At 31.0% G+C, this 23,605-nt stretch overlaps 1 protein-coding gene and 2 long non-coding RNA genes across 4 annotated transcripts in view; 2 read left to right on the forward strand and 1 right to left on the reverse strand.

The window, feature by feature from the left end:
- Nucleotides 1–23,605, forward strand: part of LOC121130392 (uncharacterized) — a 308,177-nt gene that overhangs the window by 251,460 nt on the left and 33,112 nt on the right. The window lies entirely within an intron of this gene.
- LOC121130550 (uncharacterized) lies at nt 7,527–9,873 on the forward strand. The gene is made up of 3 exons (XR_005868745.2): nt 7,527–7,908; nt 7,962–8,258; nt 9,317–9,873. It is a non-coding gene; the product is annotated as an uncharacterized lncRNA (long non-coding RNA).
- The window catches only part of LOC121130345 (uncharacterized), a 31,373-nt gene continuing 29,869 nt past the window's right edge, over nt 22,102–23,605 (reverse strand). The window contains exon 3 of the mRNA XM_040726098.2: nt 22,102–22,517. Within this exon, the coding sequence (XP_040582032.2) occupies nt 22,305–22,517 (213 nt within the window). The 3' untranslated portion in view covers nt 22,102–22,304. The remainder of the gene's footprint in view (nt 22,518–23,605) is intronic.

Raw genomic sequence — 23,605 nt, forward strand, 5'->3', positions numbered from 1 at the left:
TCCCCCTTAGTATAAAGCAAGGACATATAGGCTGAAATAAAATGAAAACTGATCCTTAATTCTACTCTCAGTTATTCCAACAAGGACTTAAACTAATAAGTCCACCACAATTCTCAGTTATAACCTTTGTTTTTTTATGAACGAGTTATTAATTTATTTAGGTGTAATTTTTTTTATAGATGCTAAATTTGACATTTTGCCAATTACAGAAAGATCTTAGATAATATTTTCGTGAGAATAAAAGAATAATAAGAAAGGATTTATAAATGAAGAACAAGTTGCATATTATCAAGAATTTCATCACGAGTAAAAAAATATAAATGTCTAATTTTGCGAATAAACTTCAAAATTTATATTAATACTAGCAAATGGTTACCCGGGATTACTCAAGATAAGGAGGGAGTTGGAAAACACATTGACATTGCTCAATGTGATTTCTTCTTAATGTTTAGACCCCCTCAGTACAGGCAAACCTAATAAACTTGCGCTTGTATATTGTATAAATGTATTATTATGAATTAAAAAATAAGAGTGTTATAAACTTCAAATAGCAAATATGAATATCGGTCTATCGTCTAATTTTTTTGAAAAAATTGCCAAATCGAAATTCATGAAGAAAATTACAAAAAAACTGTTTTTCACTAATTTTGCAAGAAAGGAGTAGTTTATACCATTTATTACCATTGTAAAGAGGAACGCAAAACTACCATTCTTCTTAAAAATTGAAAATTGATGTCCAAAGAAAAAAAATTGGTTTTTTGAGAGGCCAGTCACTTTTTGAATTATAAATCAGCCTCCTATTTAGTCAAATTGAGCTCCAAAAAACATTTTTTAAGAGTTTTGGTAATAGAATAAGTCTTATTCATATGAGCCCCCTCCCGAATATCGGCACTCCCGTCTTAGCCTCACCAGGTTCAAATGAGACACCTATGCAAAGTTTCAGCCTCCTAGGCCCTAAAAGGACACAAACAAACAAGCTTTATTTCAAATATATAAAGATATATATGCAAATCATCTTCGAGACACTTCTTGATCTGCCTTTCGGAACAGTTGAGTTCCCTGGCAATTTGCTCATCGATCTGGTTGGCTCAACATTTGTGATTTTTTACAAATTCTAACAGTCTGACCTCATCCTTGGGATGAACCCCTTTTTGATCTCCTCCAGACTCTTCCAGTTCTTTCCCTACTCTCCAGACTCAAGATCTTTCCAGTTTTAAGAAGTTTGTAATCTCAACATTGCCTTGTCTGGTACAGATCACTACAAGGATACTCTGTTTTTTCCACGATTGTGGAATAAATCGATAGAATATATTTTAACTAACCCCAAACGCTGTGGCTAGCCTACAAAGCAAGAACACAACATTCACGCACCAAGGACGTCTGAACCACATCTTAGTACTGTCATATTTTTGATTTATTAGGCTCTTTCAGAGTAAATACATGGTGTCCGGCTAACTTTGATTGTTTAAAGTTATGCACAAAATGACAGCGTTTGAATAAGAAAAAATGCTACCCAAATTCACAATTTATGTGCTTTGAAACATCTATTTAACAAATATATAATGAATATTTATACATAGATTGGTTTAGAATTAAAAACTTCATTAAACTCTAGAAGATACCAGTGTTTCCATAATTTTTTCGGCAAAAAGGATGAGCGAAAAAATTTCATTAATTTAAATAGTGTTTCTATGATCCTAGAGACATCAAAAAGTCAACATTCATCAGAAAATACATTTGAATTCAAAAAATTTCATCCATCAGTGAACATCATTTTTAATCACATATGATTATTATAAAGAGTGTAAAAGTAGCGACACCCTAAGGGAAAATTTCAAACCGTCGCCCTATATACATTTCTAAAGTCAAATAATATTTATTCAACGTCGAAAATATCTTTCGGATTAGAAATGAAATTATAACTTTATTTATTAAAAAATCGTGGAGTTTATATGCTTATATATATTTTTTACCAAGTCAAACCCTTAGATATTTATTAGCATGTGTAGAATTTAATTAATTTTAATTTGCTAATCTTTTAGTATAATAAAAAAATGTAATATTTTTCCATGCGAAAGGAACCAAAAGAATATATTCTATTGTATTATTAAAATGCTTTACAATTGATTATCATCATATATTTATAAATAATTTGTATGACTTCATATATATTTATATGAAACAATAACTTTTGTTTCATATAAAGGGAATAATAAAATTAAAACAGACTGTCTTTTTTGGAAGGGCATTATTTAGCAAACTTTAATATGCATATGAATAGTAAGCATTTTGGACTAGTTTAAAAAAACAACTAAAATGAACCTGGTAATTTGGACAGTTTGAAGAATGTTTATAATTATTGACAGGTTTAACATAACTCTAAAGGCACCATTACTCTTAAATTGAGAGGAAATAATGATTTTAAAGTCGAAGCCATAGTTGCAAATACACTCATAATTATTAACGCTTGTAGAAAACACCTTCTTGTAGGTCTAAACATAAAAATTGCAAGATATATTGAAACCATGGACTTTTTAACCGGACAAATTATATATTTTAGTTTATGAAGGCTATTGTTACCCCATCCTTGTATTATCTTTGATGCTTTTTTAAAATAACTTGAGAAAGCTGTGATTTGTTTTCATAATTTAAATTATTGATCTTTAGTGATAATTTTGTAGATATAAAAGGATAATAATAATAAAAGTTCGACAGACGTTTTTATAAAACAGTTATACGCAGCTATGTGATAAAAACAAATTTCACTCCGTTTGTAAATGAATAGATAGGAATTACTCCGATGTCGATTGTCAATTTTATTTCATGTCCAACAAAGATTTATACTTATAACGGTTCACAGTAAAATGATTTTGGTAAAAAAGGATGCTGACCAAATTGTTGTAGGAATATAATCGTGAAGCAATATAATTGTAAGTAATTTCATTGTAAGTAATTTCATTGCAAGATAATGTTGATACTTAGAAACGTGGAGGAGTTCTAGTTTAAACTACCTTGGGGCCCAGCACTTCATTTATAGAGCCTGAGGGCTGGGGGGTATTTTTGGATATAAAAAAAAAGGTCCTTGATGCTTAGGTAAGCGACTGCGGTGGAATTGTTTTCATCATTCAATAGTTTGATTGTCCGAATATTAAATAGCAATAAAGTTGGACAGGATAATATTGCCTGCCAAAGAAGTTTTTTACAAAAATAATGTTGTTTCATGATGATATTACACATAAAAAGTTTATCTCACAAGGATAATGTACACCACAATTTTACAATCCAACGATATTACCCCAACAACTTTGTTCATAACATTTTTAATAATCGTAATCGGACGAATTTTGGGCATGTTAACAAAAAGTATAGTAAAAATCAAACTTTCTCATTTAAAGAATGTTTTTGGACTTAGCTATCATGACGTTTCATTAGATCAGCTACAAGTAGCTGTGACGAGTGGGAAGGGGGAGAAGGAAATAAAAAGGGTGATGGCAAGAATGACTCTAATGCCGTTCCTCAATACTACTCTCAGTCGGATTACATTGATAACTCTGCAGCAAATCCTCAAGGTTACTTTACGTCTTTCATGAGTAAGAAGAATGTTCAATCAAGTTTTGAATTTAATTAAAGTAGTGCCATCCGTCGGACTTTGTACGGACATTTTATGGGAACCTCGTATTACCGGACAATCTTTTTCAACAGAGTATACTATTGCTGGGAATCTGATATACAATAAGTAATCAAATCAAAGCCATAGTCCCAGGAGCTCTGTCCCAAGTTTGGGATCTTTAAAAAAATGAAGCATATCTCACAGCAGCAGATTTAACCATTGTGCTCAGATCTTGGTTGCAAGTTGTTACACTGCAGCACTTAAGACATTCTCGATGAAACAGAAAATAAAATAGTGGCTTGAATTTCACTAACGTTGTGCTCTGTCATATACATGTTCAATTAAAAGAACTCTTGAAGTATTATCACAAAAGGGCATTCACCGAATGAATGCCGAACACTATTAAATAACTTCCCACAGTCTTTATAAGGACTTTTGAAAGAGTGACAATCTGTGGAAATTTAGAATTATGAATTGAATTAATGCAACCTTTTCTTGCTAATTCAGTTAAAAGGGAAAATTCCAGGAAGTTTGTATAGCTAGTTATAGAGTAATTTTCAAGTATTTTAGGCACCCCTTGATGCCTAGATAACCATATTTAGACAAATGTTAATTCCGTGATCTTGGTTTTGCCATTTGGCTTATAGCATTAGGTAAGGCTAGCTAACATATGTTTTCTTATTATATATTGGTTAAATTTCCTAAAATTTGTTATTCCCGGAATTTTATGGGGTCACAAAATTTAAAAATTTATTATCCGGGAACAAGTTCATGAGCAATTTCTGGGAAAATGAGAAATCCTATTAAATATTTTATTTGTTTATTCCCACAAATACATCATTGCTTATTTATCAATTACGTCAGAATTAAAGTTTTGTGCTTCACACATAGATGGCTCTTTTTTAGAAATAAATTTCATTTTCAGTTTGTTCCAACCTTCAAAAGATAGTTTGCAAAATTTCATGATAATTTATTCCTTAGTTTGTGAGTTAGTGAGAAGCTACTTTTGTCATTTCCAAAACAATGAATCAAAAACAATTTTTGTTGTAATTTGATACGGCTTCTTGATGGGAAAAATACCGTTCAAGCTAAGCAAAGGCTTGAAAAATGTTATGGAGACTCTACTCCATAAAGCAAATAAATAATTAATAATAATTTTTTTAACAAAAAAAAAAGTGTTTTCTTTGTTAAGGAATGGGTTTTCTGTCCATGTATTATCACTGTGTATCAAGAAAGGACATATAGGCTGGAATCACATCGATGTGGATCCCCAATTATATTTTGAGTACAACAAGGACTTACATTTAACTCGCCAACAAATCCTCAGTGTTTCTCTTCTGTATTTTCCTGTTTTCATTAATTTTTATGTTATAAACTCAAAAGAAGTTACTATATGGGATTTGGATTTTTATTGATCAAGAACCTTTGTTTAGAAGTCGTTTCATTTTACCCTCTACCATTGATAGGATTATCATTGCAGTCTGTATAATAGTTATTAATTATACTCTAAATGATAATTTACATTTTGCAAGAAAAATATAGAAAACAAATTACAGGGGCGTTGCATATTTTTTGGCCTTAAAATAGCATTTTCGACAAACGAACTTTTATACAAAAAAAACAACACACGATTACTTAATGTGAAACAAAAAACAAAGACCTAAAATTTAAAAAACTGATTCTGGCTTCATCTTGGTATGTATCTTTGCTCACTTATTTTAAACGAGATTATAAGATTTAGAGAAGAGAGAATAACAAATATGATTTTGTTTTAATAATATGAAAGATAAGCGAATGATAATTGAAATTTAATATTTTTTATTTTATTTTATTCATGGAAGATTCAGGGCCTTAATAACGGCTATTTTCTTTTTGCGTTGATACTAAAGCGCTACATTCTAGGATTGATAGGTTTTGGAGGTTTAAAGACTCGGATTAGTTGCGTTCTGTACTAAACATCAATATTTTATAGATTGATGACTCAGTGATGAATCCACTCAATTCCAACTGAGATTTGAATGTGAGATTCTTTAAAATCTTTAGATACATTTTTGGTAAAATATTCAAATTAATACTAACCCTCCTTCTAGTTGAGACCGAGTATCTTCAGGGCAGAGACGTATTTCTTGTCAAATAATGTATTCAACCATCTCTCTTCTTCCTTTAAGAGACTCTCACCTACAAATGACAGAGAGGTGACAGTATAAATCATTTGAGTAATTAATTTTTAGTTGTATAACTCTCTACTCTCTTTTACAAGTAAAATCTTTTCATAACCTAATTGAGAGTTTAGCTTAACAAAGTTAGATAAAGGAAGTTGATTTGTCTCCCATTCTATTTCCAAAATGAGTGTTGTAAATTAATATAGAAATAAAAACCCTATTTAATAACTTTTTTGAGTTCACAATACGAAGAGACAGCAGTTTTCATTCATACAAGAGTCAACTCATGAAAATGAATGAATGAATGAAAACAGCTTGAATGAAAATGCAGAGGATCTTTGTTGCTTTCAAAAAGCTATTCCTGATATTTTCTCTTTCTATCTCGAAATTGGAGACAGCATAAGCTGAAAGTTGATCCAATCTTTTAGTAATAAGGAAATAACTTTGTAAAGCGAAGCGAATTATATATCAAAAATGGTAGTAGCCGGCATGGCCAGATTCATTTTGGGTCGGCTAAGAGACAAACTTTAATTTGAATAATATAGATGTCAACCACTGTTTTTCAGAAGCACACTCCCACGTGACTACTTAATATTTGTATCAATTCATATGACGTGTTCTATCCTCAGGAATGACAGAATAATAATAAGAGTTTGAAAAAAAATAATTATAGAATGACTGATGAGTACTTTATTCTCTAGAGAGCTCACCTACAAAAACAAACAAATTGCTGGTAATATTTGAAATTATTTTAAAGTTGCGCAAATAGTTTTATAGTTTTTAAATGCATTATTGATATATTTTTCATTTTGGTAATATTTGACTCAAGCCAGACGTGTTAACAGAACGAAAAATTGAACGACGTTCCATGGAAAGTTCGTTCAATGAAGGGAACACAATTTATTTTAACGTTCAGCGCTTAAAATCCGATTTTAACGTTCCGTTCCTATAGCACTCTCAAAAAAGTCAAGATATTAAACCTTATATCATTTTAGTTTTTTAAATATGATTTAAGGGCTAATAAAGCAAAGATGAACGTTTGGGAGACCTATTTTGTGGCAGTGACACAGGGGGGGCTGAGCAGGTACTTTTTGGCTCTTATGGATCATGAAAGTTTATATTAGTCTACCTTAACTATAACATATGAACTTGACCAGTTCAATAATTCTGAATCATAGGACCGTCATCATTTAGCCGTAAATGGAAGCAAATGGGTATTTTAAAATAATAAATTATGCTTTGTACAATAGAATAGATGCATGCCTTGTTGAAATAAGATTACATACAAATGGATGGCGATATATTTACTTTCTTGGAAGTACCATTTTCATACCAAGAAAGATTGACGTTATTGGAAAACTTTTAATGGTTTACATTGAACTGAAAGTGTTAATGATACAAATCTTTTTGCAAACAAAATGAACCAAATAAATCAAAAATTCCCATTTGCACATATTATAAATTCTTGTGGTAGACGGCACTAACAGCAACAAACAGAATCTTACCAATCTTATTTCAATACGCCGTCGACTTATGTACTTTCAGTTTTAGAGTTCCCTAGTTTAATCATTGCCTCTGATGATGATTTTTAGTTTGTTTAATTTCATTTAAATTACTCTATCTTTGCGTGAGACAAAAAAAAAAAAAAAAAAAAAAAAAAAAAAATAACAACTCTTTTTTTAATGGCACCATTATTATTTTTTTAAATATAACAACAATATTGATGATGATATGTAACGAAATAGGGTATATATTCAACATACATAATTAAATTTTATGTGAAATGTTTATTTTCAAAATGAACGCTAACATATAACATCAAAATAAATTGTTTCACCTTATATTTAATTACTTAATGAAGTAGGTTTGCCTGGAGTTGCCCGGGGCATTAAGAAATTTCAATGAATTAAGAACTCTTTTGCTTAATATAGTACAAAAAATATAGACCTTAAAATTTTAAGAATTAGTCTCATGTTGTTTTTATACGTATGAGTATACACTCTTCTTTCACGCGATGAGGAAGTAGTTGCTTTATTCGGAGTCAAACACCGAACTTGCAGTCTTAAAGCAACTTCCCTGATAATCAAGAAAACCTCCTAATATCCCAAAATAAACCCTGGTTCTCAGGTTTTACAGGTAAGTTATTGTACCATAATACAGTTTAAACTCAACCGTTTCAATGTTTCTAGGCATCAATGAACCCTTTTACTTTACTAAATATATCCTAGCCCAGGGGGTTGTGTAGGTGAACTGCGGGGCCCAAGTCAATTTAAATTTCTCCATTGACACTTCAATGAGCATCACGGAACTTCTAAATAATATACAACAATAAAGACTTCTAATAATCTAGAAGACACCCCCATCCACGAGTTTTGTTTATGAGATACTGGTTTCTGAAGCAGGTTAAATTATTCCACTGCTCCTTCCCTGATCATCAAGGAACCCTTCTAATATGGAAAATACACTAAGTTTTTCAGGCTGTACAGGTGAAGTACTAAAAATTGCTATTTAAATGCTGTCATGACTTTAAAGACAAAAAAAATTATGACCAGAACATTTTCTGGACCCTTAAAAAGCTACATACAAAATTTCAGGAAAATCCATTCCTGAAATTGAAGAACAGACATACACACACATAGAGACATTCACATTTAACTTATAGATTTGCAATTGTTATTAAAATTAAAGTAAATATATCTGAAGATATTATTTTTAGTAATTAGACCAGGGCTGCGGAGTTGATAAATAAAATGCCCAACTCCTACTCCAACACAGATTTTTTTAGTAATATTTTTTTATAGCCTATATAAGTACTATTTAGTCATTTGATTCTAGAAACTATAAATTTAGATATCTTTTATAGCTATAGGTAGTTATTAGTTATATGCATTAAATAACTATGCCAGGTATAAAGAAAATATTTGGAATATACATAATATATTTAATAAGATGAACCACAAATGAAATGGATCAAAATCTATCTATTTCTAATACATTCATAAGATTTTAAACATAATTTATGTACTCATAACTTAGGAACAACAATGCAAACATTTTTTTTTCGACATATGCAAATAGTTATTCATAAATTATTTTTTGGGTTATACATAGGGTCCAAATATATATATATATATATATCTCACGTTCCTGATGACCGCCATGATCCAACAATATAGCAGATAAAAACATTTAGATTCCATTAAAATGAAACAATTGGCTAGATCATATATCTGGTGAACTAAAATATATTCAGATTTAAAATACATTTCTTTATCATGCGCTCATTGTATATCCCGTAGACTTTCTCCCATCCATGGGAGTGGTCTTTAATACCATGGACTTGTTTACATATTGAATATGCTGTTCTTGTTTATAATAGCTATTTTTTTAGTAATTCTTGATGCTCATTACAAATGTTTAGAAGTATAACCCAGTAATTCTATTTCATATCATACAGGATTTTCCAATGAAAGGTGTTATTTTGGATAACCTGCTATTTCGGTAGATGCCACTTTTGAAACTCTAATTTGTTTACATTGGACAGGTAAAAACTACGCCATTTATAAAAATGGAATGATACACGCTTCAACAACACATTAAAATGATTAAAATTCACTATAAAAGTGGGGGAAACCCGGGAGAGACGGTTCGTAAAACTAAAACATTTTTGGATCGTCGTTAACCCCTTGTCAGACCACAATACAGAAATTGGGGGAAAAATTTGGCCTGTTGTGACAGGTTAGTGATTTGAAGAATAAAATTAGTTCACGTCGCTGAAGAACAACTGGGAACATTATAGCTGTAGCTCAAAGTGTTGATGAAAACCCAGGTTTTGACGTTTTGAAAGTTCAAAGTAATAAAAAAACGTACTAAATGCATGATCGACCATAACTTTGGAACACATTGGGGTACATAACTCAATAATTCGTGGAAGAATGCAAATATACTCCACACTGAAAAGTGAAAAGTTGGTCTCGTTTACTATTGTATTGATGACCCTCATATGATATATAATATTCACTATAAATCCCTACATGCTATTGTGATTTCAAAAGTTTGAATATTTGTGGCAATTGAATTATAATGGGATTGAATTATTAATTGTATTTGAAGTCTTTTCTTTTTGAAATACTTAAGAAGGGGGTAGTAACCCTTTTACATCAACTATAAATTCACAAAAACATACTATAATTAATTTAGTAGGTACCTGCATAAATATCATAGAGGTAATCAAATTTGATGTACTTGGATTTTTGTTCGAAAGAATATCAACAAAAGGTATTATTGTTATTTAAATTCTTTTCATTGTAGGAATTGCGATAGATAATGTTTTAATATAATATGATTATACTTATGGAATATAGTAAACTTCCTATGGGATTACTTGCCGTCTAAAACACTTTCCACTTAGTCCAACAGGCACTTTGCTGAATGAATATTAAGCTAAACACACACTTTTCCGATTAAAACAATAAATATATTTAATGATGAATCATGCTGCAATACTATGTAATTATGATCCCATTCATGCTACACAAATTTTGAAGGATAAAATATTTAATTATTTGCAATTATATAGCAATGATAAAGAATGGATTCACTAATTATTGATTTATTTTGTACTGTGAATACTCCAACAGTGGTCTGGGACTACTATTAGAACACCAGTCATGACAATCGTCTAATAATTAAATAATGAGTTGAAAAATTTTTAAAAAATGTTTAAAGAATTCGTTTAGATCAATGGAGTTGGAGTTCCTATATCAAATCCTAATCGACACCGTTCTATCCCGAGATCGTATCGAACTATAATGACCCTATCCAACAGCAAAAATTATACACAAACATTATATGCTCAATTTAATAGATGGTTGATCACCCTAATTCAAAATATGACCTTATTTTGTCTGTGAAACCTTTGTAGCCTTGGGAAAAAAGCCATATATTTTTGTTATATTTAAGGTTCAAAGCTGATTTAAGTCCTCTGTGTTAAATTATGTTAATATATGTAAAAACCAAATGTTAAACAATTCTAAACTTTTTAAAAATGTCAGCATCATACTTATAACTCGAGTTTAAAATTGAAAATAGGCGCTTTTAATTCAGAGGCTCATAGCTTTAAGACGAATAGATTAAAAAAAAATTAAACTATCTTTTTGAATAGCTAAAAGTATGAACTTTAGCTTAAAAAAAGGGCCTCCCAAAAACACTATATATTGTTGCCAATTTGAGATAAACCTAAGGTAATATTTCAAGGATAAAACTCGTTTTTGAATTTATCTCATAATAAAAGTCCATATTTATTGGTATGCTCCAGCTAGAAGAAATAGAAACAAAGAAATGAGATAGAAACAAAGAAAGAGAAAAAGAAAAAATATATTATTCAATTCTTTTTCTTTTGTTGGATAGTGTTTTTATAAATTTTTTATTATTCTTCGGCAAAGTTTCCTTCATCCAGGATCGTTTCATAACTGAGTGTCTAATACACCTCTTGCCAACGTCCTACCCAAAATATTGTTTATTCAAAAAATTTCCAAACAAATCCAAAAAATTATTTTTATAGTGTTATTTATTTTATTGAAATACATATTTACATATATTAATGAGAATCTTGCTTATATAGTATACAATATATAATTAAATAGTCAAGATACATTAACATACACCGACATACACTAACATATTTTGATCTAAGAAAATAATGAAGTCATACAAAAGAAATATTTCAAACGATACAGTTTTACAGGGTACATCATGTATATCATATATATATATATATTTGATCTAAAAAAATAAAAATATATTAAGGAAATATTGCAAGCATGTGCATATAGCATTGAATATGAAGCACTATTTATATCATTATTCATATGCACTTAAAGAATATGTTAAGATTTAAATCACATATAAACAGTGAAATATAAATAGTGAGCGCTCTAAAGACTAAAGCAATAAATACTTATCCCAACATATTAATTTTTTTCTCAAAACCTTATTATTATTCTTTCACTCTTGAATTGATAAAACTATTGAGTTGTTTTGTGTGAGTCTGTTCGTCAAAAAAGGAAACAAACGATGCATTGATGTAAGTACTATTGTATTGATTACATACATGTGCATAAAATACGTAGAATAACACTGAGGATTTTTCGTGGAGTTATTTTCTATATTATTAATTCAAAATTTGTATTTTATCGACGCCACTTAAATTTTTCCGAATGTAAGTTTTCCACACGTAATCCCACGACCAATTTTACAGCGATAAAGCTTACTGAACCCAAATTTTCGATTAATGGAGTTGTCAGTCGTCGTGTAATTCCTTTTCTTTTACACATAAGCTATTTGGTCTTCTTCTGAATGTATCTTGAAATATCAACTTAATTATGCGCCATCAATTGAAGTCAGCATCCTTGATAAGCTAAAATGTAAGGACAAAGTTTTTAAAATTCAACGATGCTTCTAGATATTGGGATTTTAATACTAAAAATTAGTAAAAGCACAACAACGTGCAACATACTAAGAGGATAATTCACTAAAGGATGTTGAAAACATATTGGAGTAATCCAATTAAAGTAAATCCTGAAAACTATAAGTGATTTGAAATAGACGCTTGTCTCCAGCAATGTGGCAATCCAAATCGTTAGTCATCCCAATTTTGTAAAAAAAAAAATCTTATAATTTGAGGGTGTGTCAACATAACTTCGTTTTTATAATGCGTGACAATCAGGCTGTAGAAGTATTAGCAGGATGAGTGTGGTTTCTTTCTAGAGACAAGATACTAAAGATATATCAGAAATACAGTCAGTTCCGATTTTACGTTGGATTAGTGAGGAGCGGGTATTATTACATCTTACTAGGATGTTCTGTCTTCAAAATATATATAATAACAAAACTTGCACTTTAAAAGTGTATAGGATTTTCTGCCATAACTGTAGTCGTAAAAATATGACCTTTCAGTATTTTACAAAAACCCAAAATTAAAGAAGTAGCCCTACAATTAAAATAATATTTGACTGGAGAGCACCTTAGTTGCGATTGTATTTAATATATTAGCTACTATCAGCCATGAGAAAGAGTAAATAAACTCAACTGTTACTCTGTATATAGCAAGGATATGGCCATAAATCACAACGATGTCAATCCTCAATTCTACTCAAAGTACAACAACGACTTACAATTGTAACTCCAGAATCAATTATCAGGGTTACTTTCCATTATCAATTAACTCACGTACGTTATCCTTAAATGATCTTCCTTCATAAAATAAAGAATGATCAAAACAGCTTTAAGAGAATAAAAAATAGTTGGTCAGATTGCCAATATAAAAAGTATCGCCCTAGTCTCAGATCAGAGCTTTTACTTCTATAGTTATGAACATTTCAAATTTAGCCATGTTTTGTCTGGCCAACATGTACGCTAAAACACTAGAAAGACTTTCTAAGGTCATTATAATTGAAAAATTAAACGTTAAGGAAAGTAATCAGAAGTATTTCCGTGGTGAGTCCGACTTAAACTTCAAGACCGAATCCTGAGTCTGACTTGAAATTAAAGATCAAGCCCGGAGTCTAACAAGAATTTCAATTACGATTCCCGTTTCTAGCAAGTCACATACTGAGATAAATCCATGTAAAATTATATTGAAGTCGGGTTATCTATCTTGATAAACTCCGACTAAAAAAAAGAGGAAAAAAAAACTCTCATACTCTAAAAAGTTGTCCACACTAACAAAAGTATATACGTTATAAACAATTAGGTAATATTAGTTATGATTTTTATAAAAACGAAATGTGAACATTACATTCAGAACTAAATATTATGAAGACTTACAAATACAAGGGGGGCCTGGCTTATTGCGATTTTTGGCATCAAGAAAAATCTGCGTTGTACGGGGACTTTTTTAGTATTAAAACCCTTAAAATGCAATCAACTTTTCACTGTTTTCCTTTTTTTTAATAGTTGGTACAATAAAAATATTTTATTCATCATAAATTATTTAAAATAATGTAGGCCAGACAAAATACTTGTAGAATAATAGAAAAATTTAATCTTAATCGGGTATTTACTTGATTTTTAATACGGTTATTTCAATACTGTAAAATTTAAATAATCGGAACTTACCCAATATTTATTCAGCAACCTTTTTTGCTCTTAAGAAAATGCCTGCATTCAGAAGATCCTTCTTCATTGATGCTCTCTGGTCACATAATATGAATTTCAATGCAAAGAAGAATTGTTCGATTCTCCGTTATGACAATGGTATTAGTACTAATGTGAAAGAAAGGCACGAACGTCCAAGAAATACATGGAAGGATTTTTGCATAGAGTTATGGCGTCGAAGGCTGTTTTTCCTCGGAGTGGAGGTCCATTCTCGACATTGGTAATCGCATCATTCAATGCTATTGTTCTTTTGCACCAGACACCCCCAGCCCTTAATAAACTTTTATTAATACAAAACCAAAGGAAGAAACAGGGACTCGCCCTAAATTTAGAAAAGGCCGAATCCTAAGAAAAAATAGCAAGCCCGCGAGTCCACAGCTCTTTTTAAAATGAAGAGCTGAAATTAGAAACTTCAGATAAATAGATATACGGGATTGATTTTATCTAGTGGAACACATTTTATAATTTTTCAATAGTAACATTTCAGTAAGAGGTTTTATGCCGTCCTTTACAAAACGAAACCATCTGGAAATAGTGCTCGGATCAACTTTTATTCAAGATGTGAGTCCTCAACTATAATAATTGTCTCTATACAAGGCCTAAATCCCTTGCAGACATTTACTATTAGTCAGACTCGAGCGAAATCTACACCTTCTACATGGAAGCCTTTAGTGACTGGACACCCTCTCCTCCTGACGCGCCTAAATAAAGTAGTCCAAGGAATTTGCGTATGTAAATGAGGGCGACTACATGTTGAGGTCCCAAAAATAAGGAAAATGGTGTCCCAGGAAGGCCTGGATCTTAGTGGAGCGATACCACTGACCTCCGTCTTGAGTGAAAAAAAAAGTTTCCCCCTAACTTTTCTCTGGACCAATGTGGAACTTTCTTATACAGAAGATCGATGTAACCATCTGCATTGAGGCGGTCCGTCCTCTCCACAAAAATGACAGGGCAGACTTAACCTGTGTTGGCTGCTAGATTTTTTGTTCTGGACACATGTCTTACTAAATCTTAGAAATTATCTGAATGTTTGGTTTTGATGTAACGATTATTCCTCTTATTCACAGTGGCATCAACGTGGGAAGTTTTAAAACTTTGACCAAATTGTTGTTGGCCTTGATAAAATTAAAAATTTTATTTACTACTAACAAACGTCTGAGCTTGCTTTGCTCAAAGGTAAGATGTCTTGTTGTCCTCCTTTATGACTTTCCTCCAAAGTCATTTCAGATTTAAAATAATAAAAATGTACCAGAAGATAAGATCAAACTTGCTCCCCCCTATTACATTGTTCTAATTTGATCTAAATCTATGACATTTGTTGTCCACGAGGGTTAAAACTTTTAATGAAATGACTTATTTTCCAAATATTATAAAAGAAATTTCTAGAACCAAAAAAAAAAAAGGATTAAAATGTAATATTGCAGAGCTTCAAGTTTTATAAATTTGACTTAAAAAATATATGTTTAGAAAATTGAGGATGGCAAATATTTACTAGATACTGAGTCCCGCCTTTTTATTTGCCAAATCATTGTTTTAATAACATTTTCATAAAATAAAGCCTCTATATTTGGCGCCTAAATTCGTTGAGTACGTTCATATTATTAGTCAAAAACTTTTAAAAATTTAGACTATTTTTATATTTACTCTCTTCTACTGTTATTTAAAATATAGTAGATTCTTATTTTTAGAGAAGAAAGTGTCACATCATTCCAAATCATAGCATAATAAGCAGCTGATTTGTAAACATAAACTTTAATCAATCGTTCCATGTGTCTTGCTCCCACCCTCTCCTTACCCAGATGTCTAGCCCTAACGGGCAATCAACACACTCTTTCCCTGATATTTATAAGATTTATACTTATTGCTTCACAAAATTACCATAAACAGCGTTTTCACGTTTGAAAGTTGATCATCTCAGAGGTGACTATTCGAAGATGTCTGAAATGTTTCCGACCTAACAAAGATACATAATTTTTTTTCTGAAGTTTTATTCATAAATTTCAACATAGTCTCCTTGTAACTCTACAAACTTCTCCTAGTGATACTTCATTTTCTGTAACTCCTCCTAATAGTACTCAGCGTGTTTCTCTTCAAGATAATTGTTTACGAAGTTGATGATTGCTTCTTCCTTTGACAAAAATCTTTGTCTTCAGAGTATTATTTTTGATGAAGGAACAAAAAGAAGTTGTTTGGGGGCTAGATTTAGTGAGTAAAGCGGATTGTCAAGCAGTTCAAACCGTTTTACGTGGATTTTTGCCATGGCAACCACTGATGTGTGAAACTTGTATGAATAACTGTCAAAGGATGCAAGATAGATATCACTACCTTTTATTTACGAATGCTGCCATTTTCACATTGAGGTAGGAAACTTTTTAGACCACCCTCGTAAGAGTTAAAACCCTTGCTTTTGAATGCAAGAGTTTAGTTGCTAGTTTTTTAATTTTATTTATATATCAACAACTTATGATGCTTTAAGCAAAGCGTTCCTTTTCATTTATGCAGACTGTGACGGTTATGAAAACACGTATTAGTACATCCAGAGCATCGACTTTGTTTATGTTTTTCAACAAACCTCTAACTTCAGATTAGAAACAAATCATGAAATATGTAATAAAAATAAAATAAAAGTATGTTGAAATGTGTATCAGGGGTTAACGATTTATTACAGCGAGTATGATCCAATAAGCCTATTACTTCATGGCTTTTTGAGCCACTCCACATATTTTAACAAATGTTTATTATTATTTTTTTATTTTCATCATTATACGAAGATTTGTCGCAGTTGGAGACCTGCTGCGTTGCGATCGGCATTTATTAAAAGAAAAATAACATTGAAGTAATGCTTAACCAAGCCTTTTTTAGGTGTGCTATTAAACAGTGCATCTACTTGGGTTTTACATAAAACAAGTTGATTGTATGTATGTTGGGGGGGAATGCTTATAAAAAGTTGAAGGAAAACTTTTTATGTTAAAAATAAACTTAGATAAACAATTCACATTTGAAAATCAATAACTGTTTTTTATTCTTTTTTCTACAATTCAAGTACAAAAAAATAAAATTAGTGTTGAGACACATTCTAAGACGGGGTTTTCCCCCCGATATCAGTCTTATGTAATTTTTTCTTTGGCAATTCTAACAAATATTTCGTTCCAGACCACAATCTTATATAGAAATTTCATCATTTACAAATCGTGGACCGATTTTTTCAATCACGATATATGGACGGACTTTTTTGGTCTCAGTCTATGGATCGATTTTTATCCTTGGCCTGATTTATGAGTTATACAATAAATGCAACAGATTTAACCTGATAAGACTTCAATGTTCATAATTTTGAAACACACATGACGTCATCAAGAATTCATCTATAGAAGCGGTCTAGACCCAATTTTAAATTAAACTGATTCAGGCCCTTTCTTTTGTAGAATAGATTTAAACAATTTTTTTTTGTGGTATCAATTTGGACTTAAAATTTCTTTTAAACCGATTTAGACATTTTTTTTAAGGAAGGATTTAGACTGATTTTTTCTTTCGGGCCGATCCAAACAGGTTTTTGTAGGATCGATTTAGACTGATTTTTTCTTTTGGAACGATTCACAAGGGTTTTATTGTGATATCGATTTGTACTAAATTTTTCTTTTAGACCGAACCAGACCAGTTTTTTTGTAAGTTCAATTTAGATTGAACTTTTCTTTTGAACCGATCCAGAATGATTTATCTATACCGAATTTGTCTTAGAGATATATCAAGATCAAACTCATATAGAATACCAAATTAGTTGAGCCTACTAAAAATCATAACGTTCTCAGACCGGTCTCAGATTTTCAGACCAAGACCCAACACTATTCTCATATACGTATGTATAAATAAATTGTAAATAATCATATATACATTGTAAATAAACATATTTCAACTAATAAAGAACAAATAATTTGTACGTATATAATAATATCGTAATTACGTAGGCCTACTATAATTTATATATGGGGTTTACAAAGACACAAAGAAATAAATATCGATCTTTTACATCATATATATTGTGTAAAAGATAGGGTTTTTTCTACAATTAGGAGCTCGAAAGAACCGATTGTACAATCTCCAGTTTATAAAATCGCTAAAGCAACGATGACAATTGCAACACTTTGTAATTTTGGCACAATTACTCCAAACTAATTATACAAGGCTATCCAAATTTAACTCAAGTTTCCTTATCGATTAGTAGTTTTACCCAGACTTAGTGAAAGGTGAGAATATGTGTGGGTTTAAAAAATGGAATGACCCATCTGTTGCATGAGAATACCTCGGGACATAGTATCAACTATTCTATCAAACATTAAGTGTTTTTTTTACAATATTAGATGCAGAACAGGGATATTTGCAACTGGAAATGGGAGAAAAATCAAGAGAAATGACATGTTTTATGACTCCTTGGGGTAGATATGTCTTTAATATTGTCCCAATAGGATTTATAGAAGTGGGGAATGCATATTGTCTTTGTGGATATTTATTTAACACTTACAAAGTAGTAGATGACATTTTCATGGTACCACAAAATTTCGAAGCCCATATTCAGGATGTTCGTAGAATCTTACAAAGATGTATAGAACCAAAATCCCCCAAACTTTGTATTTGAACAAGTTAAATTAACATATTGTATTTATATTCTATCGAAGAAGTATATTGAAGCGGATAGAGGTAAAATGAACGCTAAAAAGGATTATGCAGAGACATCATCTTGAAAGAAAACTTTGGGATGAATTAATCAATTGAGACAATTTATAGTATTTTTTTTAAAAAATTTTGTGAATTGCAAATTATAAGTACATGTTATAATTTCTACAAAATTTCGATTCATACGTGATTTATCAATAATTCTTTTTATAATAATGATGACAACAAAATGTGTTCTTGATCCCCAGTTAAGGGGTAGTTAGTCTGCAAATTCTTACCAATTACTTCAAAACAGACAGGAGCGAAAATCTTAGTGTCAAGTCTGTGAATGAAAAAGAGAAACACTGAGGATTTCTTAGAGAGTTAGTAGGCTAAATCTTTGTTGGACATATTAAAAGTGGAAATTAAGGACGGAAATCGGAGTAATTCCTGGCTATATATCAATATTCTAGATACGTACTAGAATTTTTGTTTATTTCCTTAATTTTAGGGTTGATGGCAGTTATTTTAATAAACAGCTAAGCTTCTCTCCTCCAAAAGATTCCTTAAGCTGTCAGTGTCAACACTTTATTTTTCAGTTTATTTTTAAACACACCGACTGACCGAAAATCACTCTTTGAATTGCATTCCTAATCAGTGTTTATGTATAGTTACAGCCTAAACAGGGTTTTTTATTTTCCAAAGCTGTTATCCTTATAATGTAAGTCTTCAGAAAGGAACATCTAAATATAAAGTACTCCCTAGTATTATATGAATTAAAAAGAGCAACACTGAAGATTTGTTGAAGTGTTATAATTGTAAGTCCTTGTTAGACTCGGAGTGGAATCGAGGATGGATAGCATAGTAATTTCTTGCTATATACCCTTGCTACTTAAAGAGTTGGATGTGTGCTAATTCAATTCCTCTCAAGGGTGCTTTCAGCTGATGTAAAAAACGTCATGAGAGCTAAGCTTCTATTTTCCTAAACATTCTTCAAATTATCAGGGTGACCAAATTCATTTTCTGTTTTTATTTTTAACATACAGGCAGGTCATATTTTTTACAATTATAGATGTGATGTATATCTATGAAGCACAATTTCTACAAAATACAGACTTGTATGTATGTTCACAATAACATATGTAGGTACTTATTTTTGGGTCCAGAAAAATATTTCATAGGTGTTCTTAATGTCTCTTAAATTATATTTATTTCCTGCCAATCCCCTACCCCCCTAAAATTACTTTTTCACCCATGAATGCATATTTTTTAAATCTTTTTCAATGTAATACAAAGAAAACTCGCAAATGTCGTGATCAATAAAGACTTTAGTATGCTTAACAATAGACATATAATATTTTTAGTTTAGTTTTTAAAGTACAGTTTTAAGGTCATATGAAAGATCAAATGTAACAAAAAAATGTCAACTTCTTCTAAATTTTAATTTTAGAGGTTGTTCTACTATGATGTCCAATTTGTAGGGTACCTGTTAATGAAAAAATTATATTTATAAAGTTATAGCTTTCAAAGAACGTTTTTTGGCCTCAATAACTATTTGAAAATGACTTTTTCTAATAACATTTTCTATTTATAAAGAGATTCCGAAGTTTCAATTTTAAAATTAGGATGCTGAATTTTTATGTTGTTTTTGAATTTCAATTTTTTTTTTAAAGTTCCCAAGTGATTTTATTTTGCATTTTTTTATGTTTTCGAAAAAAGAATAATATTATAATGCTAAATTGTTGTAACTTTATTTGGAAATGGTTATTATTTACAGAGTTCTTTGGACAAAAGACATTAAATGGAGAGTATTAAACTATTATTTTCTTTTTGAGGTTATTGGCTTTACTTTGGAGCTAGTCTCTTTGCGCATATCTTTAGAAACAAATATTTCTATAGAATGAAGATGTTAAGTTCCTATACTACAATTCTAAGGATTTATTAGGGCTTTTAATCTTTATTTCAATAAGGTTGTTGATGCATATGGTGTATGCTTTAAATATAGCATCAATGGGGAAATATTTATGTACATATGTAATCGATGCTCAAAAAGTATAATTTCTTTTTGGAAGGTGTTGAAAATAATTTTTCATATTTCTAAAGGGAATACGGTGGGCTTAAAACTAGTTGGACTTAATTGATCGATGGTGCTCCCTCGGGTGTCAATATTATTAACAAAAACTGTCTACTTGTTTGATTTTTAGTTTTATGACTAATTTTTAACAAGAAGCGTACGTAGGTAAAGCTCAGCTAAGGAGGGCTCTAGAGGGGTCAAACATTTTAATAAATGGCTGCATTCCCACGTGAAATATTTTAATGGGCCACAAAACCTATTAAATGAAATTTTATAAACAATGGATACATAAAACAAAACTATTAAATACATATTTATTTCAAATTTTGACCAAATCTAATATTTCAAAGCAAAGCTGCTTTAAAAAGGGCAATCTGGTAACCTGTTCAGGGGCACCTGCAGATTTTTTTTTCTTTACAGTGCAGTAATTTAAAAAAAAAACTATTTAAAGTGAGAATGATTAGTGGGCTGCACTTAAACATTAAGCGGGTAATGTGGCCCGCAGTCTACGTGTTAGACATCCCTGCTCTAGAGAATCCTTATCTTATCACTAAAGGTGGGATGTTTGGTCAAATAAATTACTGTTTTACAAGTGAGGAACGGAAAGAGTTCTCATGGTCCATCCACAGCTGCTTCATTGAAATTATGAAGTTCTTAAGTCAACTCTACTTCGTCTCTTACTCTAAGAAAGATATTTCATTTATAAGAGTCCTTCAGTTCCTAGATGTATATAACGCATAAATAACTTATCTCAGTCACAATTCCCTTTATAAGGTGGAGTTTGTGATGTATAATCTATATAACCTGCATATTACATGTGTGCCTCTTTTGTCATTGGAAAACAAAAAGATCATTCTAGACTCCTAAAGATATACTTTTATTAGATTGGTCTCAAGTATCCGTTCGAAAGACTATATAAACACAAATATGAGACGGTAAGGGCATATAGATTGAAATTACTCCGATTTCGATCCTCAATTCTTCTTTGAGTCTAACTAAGATTTTCTTATAACCAGTGATAGTAATCAGTAGCAATTTAAGCTTGTTCAAAATAAAATAAAACAGAAAATCAACATGGTAACCCTGATAATTAGAAGAATTACCCTAGCTGTCCTGATGCTTCATTAAATCAACTACAATCAAGCTACAACAAGGGGGAGAAGGAAATAAACAAGACCATAGGCAAGAATGACTCCGATGTCGATCTTTTATTCTATTTTGAGTTTAACAAGGACTTAAAACTATAACTCTATAACGAATCTTCTATAGTCGAGCTAAAAAATACACCGGATTTTTATCACACGTTGTTTACTTATTAGTTGTTTATGTACATACACAATGGTAGTATCGCCACTTTGTGTAACTTATTAAATAGTTTATATACTGATTTGTTTATTGGAACAACTTAGTACATCGGTGCTATTTTACGGATATATATTAAAACAAGATTTTCCATTTTTTAAACTATATTTCAAAGTTGCAAACATTTCTAGAAATATAAAATCGGATTCTTACTTTTGATAACCTAAAAATTGGGCAGTGGAATCTAGATGTTTAGCCAGCATTTTGAATAAATGCAATTTACATCTGATGAAAAAGTACTTTTTTGAAAAGCAAAGCAAAAAACATACACAAAATTAAAAAAATAATTCTAAATCTTCACATCAATGATATCCACTATATCTTCAGGTATATTACGGAGTAATGGAAGGGCTTCACTGCTTTCATTCGATAAATGAAGTTTATCTTCAATATCCAATACATTTATCTTTGCCGTATGAAGACAGTTGACTCCAGGACGTGGTGTCACTTTCTTATCCTTGGCCATATCGGTACAAGTTATATATGTTCGCCCTGGTGTTATCTGTAAGAGAAAACAAAGAAATGAAAACATATAACATGATTTGTCTAAAATACGACTATGTAAAAATAATTGAAACCGAAAATGAACACGGTTATTATGGCCATTGAAGATTGTTTGGGAGAAAAGCAGCTTAGCTGTCATGATGTTTTACTTTATTAGCTGCTAGTAGCTGTGAGAGAAAAAAAATAACACAACTCTCACCCCTATATTGTAGGAATCTGGACTGAAATTGGTGCTAAATCACAAAGGAGGAAAACAATACATCTGATCTCTAAACAAATCAAGCTGAGACGGTTGGACAGAGCAAAGAAGATTCTTAAATTTCGTAGGGCCAACAAAAATTTGGCCAAGATTTTGCTCTTTTCTTATTAAAAAATTATTGCCGAACAAGTGAACATCAAAACAATGTCTCAGTTTCAGTGATAGAAGTCTTCAAAACAAAAATCCAGCCGAAACAAAAAATCCTATTTTTGTGGTAAGGTATGCACCTGCATTGAGCCGCTCCGGCTCAATGCAGGTGCATACATCGAACTTTTGGATAAGAAAGTACTACTTTCGGACAGATAAAAGTTTGTAACAACTTTGTTCTGACTTCTTTGTGTCTTTGTGCACCTTTAAGATACAGGCCTTCCTGAGAAACGACTTTACATACTTTTTGTGACCTCAACATGGTGCTGCCCTCTTCTCCAGATGCAAATCCCTTGGAATACTCTATCTAGGCGGGTTGGAGGAGAGGGTGTTTGCTATTCATCAGAGGAGCCCCAAGGCTCTAGAAGCTTCTATCAAGAATGAGTTGACCCAGCTTGAGTCCGTCTACATAGTTTAGGTTGGCAAGAGATTTAGGCTTCATATTGAGACAATTATTAGAGATGAGGGCTCACATATTGAATTAAAGTTGTGCCAAGTACTTTTTTCAGATGATTTTCTTAAATAATTGTCCTTACATAAGCCTTGTTTAAATTTTACTCTTGAAAAATTAAATATAGTAAATGTGTCCCTCGAGATAAAATCAACCATGTACTCTTAGTAATATTAAAAAATAATGTAGTATGAGTTCAGATACTTTATAATTTTCCATAAAGTTTATA

The sequence above is a fragment of the Lepeophtheirus salmonis genome, chromosome Z, assembly GCF_016086655.4.
Source record: "Lepeophtheirus salmonis chromosome Z, UVic_Lsal_1.4, whole genome shotgun sequence".
Taxonomy (NCBI): Eukaryota; Metazoa; Arthropoda; class Copepoda; order Siphonostomatoida; family Caligidae; genus Lepeophtheirus; species Lepeophtheirus salmonis.